A 4,628-nucleotide genomic window follows, 5' to 3' on the forward strand; every position below is an offset into this window, starting at 1 on the left:
AAACTTATACATATATTATACATATTATAATATGTAATAAAATAAAATAATTGTTTTGTATTCTCTTTATAAAAGATGTATTGTGTGTAATGCACGTGCCTCTGGACTGAGTCTGCATAAGCATAACCGATATAGTACATTAAATATTACATTATATTATGTATGGAACAATAATATAAATGCAGAATATATGTAAAATAATTAAAATAACACAAGCAGTACATAAATAACTAGTACCCTTCACTTTAACATACATTAATTGTAAAACAAAATTTAGAGTACATTAATTTACATGTTTTGCCCAGTATGCAATATAGCTATCACATAGAGATATAGCAAGCGGGAAGCCAGATGCCGTATTATAATAATAAGAAATTTCCTCCAACAAGAGAAAGCAGTAAAGGTCGTCTTGCAGCCTAGAAACTTTCCGATACATTCAGATTGAGATAATCTCCCTAAAAGAGACGCTCAGTCAATGAGCCATAGAGGAAGAGAGCAAAAGGGGAAGCAGGCAAAGCCGCGTGAAGTTCTGGGACCACCTCGGCAAGACATACCATCTACAACAGGCCTCTTAAGACAACATCTATCGTCAGCTACACCAAAGAATGACCCAATACACTGTGACGCATTACATTAGTACGTACTTTTGGCTAAGAGAGTAGAGAGGTAACGCAAAAATTATGGATATCTTCGAGCGAAAAAGAATTTATTATAGCAGAACAATGTTAACCCCTTGAACTGAAATGACGAGTCTAGCTCGTCATGAACTTTCTTGAGCAAACTGACAATGACGAGCTGCACTCGCCAGAAATTGCTGAGAGTTGAAGCTTTTTATATGAGAAGTATATGTAAGTCATAGCGAGTCTTTTGCTTTGATACATTTGTTTGCATGCTTCTAGTAACAGTTTGAATGTAATTTGTATAAATCTATGCAGCCAGTATCGCGTAAAGTAAATGCACGACACGACATACTAATGCAGTGCAATAGCGGTTATTTTACTAGTGATATCCGTCTATAGAAATCATATATTTTTGCGGAGGTGTTGAATCTTACACTTGAAGTTCATTAGTACTTTAAAATAAACCCGAATATAAATGAGGATAAATATATATATTTACATTGTTTGAAATTGTTGCAAATACATTAGCATTATGTTGAAACACATACTTTTTTCGTTCAAATACTAGAACTGTAATATTGTTGTTAAACATTATTGAAGAATTTCATGTACATGTATGAAACAAATATTATTTTTACTAATAACAAATTATTTGAGCAACAAAACAGTAAGTTTCTGTATCAATCCCTCCTCTTAAAACTAAGAAAATTAAATTGTCTGCCTGAAAATAAATTGCAGTTCAAGGGGTTAAGATTTGTTCGTCGCATTTCTCTACCCGCTTTCACCTACTATATCGAAACTTTGACATATGTACGTTCGATTGATGCGATACCTTGAAGTAAATTCTCTCCGCATACAAATTGAGAAGAAAGAATTTTTAAATATGATTATGCAGCAAACTTTAAGCCACCGGAGCTTATATCAACTTATTTATCTGGTTTAGGCAATTATGACTGCGGAAATGGACACCAACTTAAATTTGATATGAAGCGACACACATATGTCAACAGTGCTGAAGGTTCGATAGGGTGGTTTGGAAAAGTAACAACCAATATCCACTGTATGTATATGGAGAATCCATGTTTAGCAGTAATTGCAGAACAAATTGTTCAGGTTTTTGGTTACACAAGTGGCCTAACTGATGATCTCCATTGGCAATATCGGTATATTGTAAATTGGGCAGAACATGTCATATTTATTTACGCTTTCACGTACGCGCGTGTATCTTAATCACAAATGGTCAGTTTTTCATAATGTATATCTACATATATCTTCACATTAAAAAGATAAAACATAGAATAACAATAACTTCATTTTAATAATTGATGTTATATTACTTTATATGAGTCCAACATCTGCAAGATGGAGAACACATTTAAGGATCTTCAACTTTGATAAAAATTTCCTAAGTAATAAATAATAATTAATTTTTTAATATTTCCCATGCATCATCTTCCAGTTTCGAATTCCAATTAGATGCATGATTATCAGTACCAAAGTTAATTAATGCTTCTTCTTTTATTTTATCACTTGATTTTCTTGTAACTGATTTCGAATCCGTTGTTTCAATATTTTGTTTTGTATCATTACCCCAGTCCCATTCACAATTGGAAGAATTTGCAGTTGACATATTAATTCTGAAACAAAAAATTTATTGAAATAAATTTTAAACTTTTTTTACAGAACATGTGTATAACGTTTTGTTAGCATGTAACAAATTTCAATAGTACAAGCTTATAAACCAAACATTTTCAAAGAACAATTAATTAATAAAATTACATTAGATATAATTATTTAATTTTCAAAATATTATAAAGCTATTGTCAACTTACTTGGATTGTGATGTTTTCATTAAAGATGTTTTTTCAGTAGACTGATACTGGACTGTGTCACTATTTTGGTAAGTGGTAGAAGAACTTTGATAATGTTCTTTTGAATTATACTGATTTTGTTCTACTGAATTGGTTCCCCCAATATCACCCCATCCTCTTCTTCCTAGATCTCCAACCTATTTTAACATGAAAATAAAAATTCATTAGTTGCTCATAGAAGAAATAAGGTCTCATTTACTTCAAATAAAGGCAAGAAGCATCAAATAATCTAGTTACTGTGTGTTACTAATGCTAAAAACATTTTTAATGTACAACTCTCTACCTTTGCAGCTAAATTATTAACTTGAACTCCGACTTCTTCCAAGAGAGTACCATCACGAACCTAATGAAAACAAAATAAAGCAAAAAAGAAAAATTCAACTGAAAAATATTTTGCTAAATGTAAGTACAAAATTATAAATTATTTGCTGAACATAAATGTTTGTTATACCACTAAATGATAATTTAACAACTAACAACTTGTTTCAAAATAAAAAGAACATAGTGAAAATATATTTTGTGTACCTTTTGTGTGGCTAATTCTCCAATTCTAAGAGCATTTTCTGTAGCTTTGCTTGCTATCTTTGATGCTGATGAAGAAAATATTGACCATCCCTAGGAAATTAAATATCAGTTATAAGTTTTATTTATGCATTAATTGTTTTTGTTTAAGAATAATTTGCTATCTTACACTTGCTAAAGAAGAAACTGCATTATCAAAAAATTCTTGTGAAGAACTTCTGGGTGGTGCATCCATTTGGTAACCAAATCCTCCATATTTACCACCTTGATTAGGTGGAATATTACTATAAAAAGTCAGATTTATAACTTACAGTTTAAGTATTTTTATTTATCAATTATATTAAATTGAAATTTAACATTTATATAGAAAATAATTACTCTGGACGAATAGCATTTTCACTTTGTTTCCTTACAAAGAAAGCTTCTGTTTGAGACTTGCAACTATTAGAATTAAAATTCTGATAAAAGTTTGATGTATCACTTTGATATGATGAATAATCTTGTTGATTTTCTAAGTGTCTTGAAGGTTGAAAATCCTTAGCTGTAGATGTAGTAGGACTCCAACTTTCTCCACGAGCTAATGTTGCAATCTAATTATTTATATAAAATAAAATTTCTCATTTTGCAGAAAATATTAATATAAATCAGTTGATGTTTCATATGTGGTTATATTTACTAAAATAAGTTGTAAGTCGACAATAGGTAATGTAAAATAATAAATAAAATTATGATTGGAAGTAACAAAATGTAATTACTTTATCTCTGTATAATGCTGCTGCTTTGGTATTATACTTTTGTGTTATTGACATGCTATTATCCCAATCAGGCTGAGACTCAAAAAATTCACGAGCATTTTTATTTCCACCAACTTTCATTTTTTCTAATTCCAAATCTTTCCATTTATCCATAGAAATGGATCGAACAAATGATAAATGGACGCCAAGTCCTCTGTGTTTGCCTGAACATTCAAGACAAATCCATATACCATATGTAACAGCAACCCATTGTGGATTGTGAGTTCCACATTCAAAACACCTCTGTAAAATAATAAGATATACTTCATATATGGAATAATATTAAAAAAACGAAATGAATGCATTACATTGTTCTCATCTTTGGGTTTAAGTTCATTTAAAATTCTTCGAGTTCGTGGACTAGCCATGACTTGTCGCTAAATCTCAAATTAAGTCGAGTCTGACATCTATTTTTTAAATTAAAAATTCACTATACTGCACTTGTTGTCGTCAATTTACCGATGGAAGTTTGTCCTGATTTTTCATAGACAATAAGCAAACAACAGAAACAATCAATTCCAATATATATCAATTACTTGATATTTATTTTAAATTTTATCATATAAATGAAATAATAAATCTATCATTTATATGCAACCAAATTGAACATAACGTCATAAGATCTAAAAAACTAATCATTTTATTGGATATTTTGTTCCATATGATAAAAAAGAACGAACAAGCAATGACTAAAAATTCATGTACAGTATGTTTCTAAAATATACCGATATAGTACGCTATTTGTCCACATTTTTCCTTTGACCATAAATAGATATGAAATAAAAATACATATTTATTAAACAAAAAGAATGCGTTTATAT

At 29.8% G+C, this 4,628-nt stretch overlaps 1 protein-coding gene across 1 annotated transcript; it reads right to left on the reverse strand.

Annotated features, from left to right (window-relative positions):
* Positions 1-2,043: 2,043 nt before the first annotated feature.
* LOC108576583 (ADP-ribosylation factor GTPase-activating protein 1) lies at positions 2,044-4,266 on the reverse strand. The gene is made up of 8 exons (XM_017939598.1): positions 4,116-4,266; positions 3,769-4,050; positions 3,392-3,603; positions 3,183-3,297; positions 3,017-3,106; positions 2,775-2,834; positions 2,453-2,628; positions 2,044-2,257 (listed from the first exon to the last, which is right to left on the reverse strand). Exons 1-8 carry the CDS (start codon positions 4,173-4,175, stop codon positions 2,044-2,046), a joined length of 1,209 nt encoding a protein of 402 aa, XP_017795087.1. The 5' UTR covers positions 4,176-4,266.
* Between the last annotated feature and the right edge of the window lie 362 nt (positions 4,267-4,628).

The sequence above is a fragment of the Habropoda laboriosa genome, unplaced genomic scaffold (assembly GCF_001263275.1).
Source record: "Habropoda laboriosa isolate 0110345459 unplaced genomic scaffold, ASM126327v1 scaffold402, whole genome shotgun sequence".
Lineage (NCBI taxonomy): Eukaryota > Metazoa > Arthropoda > Insecta > Hymenoptera > Apidae > Habropoda > Habropoda laboriosa.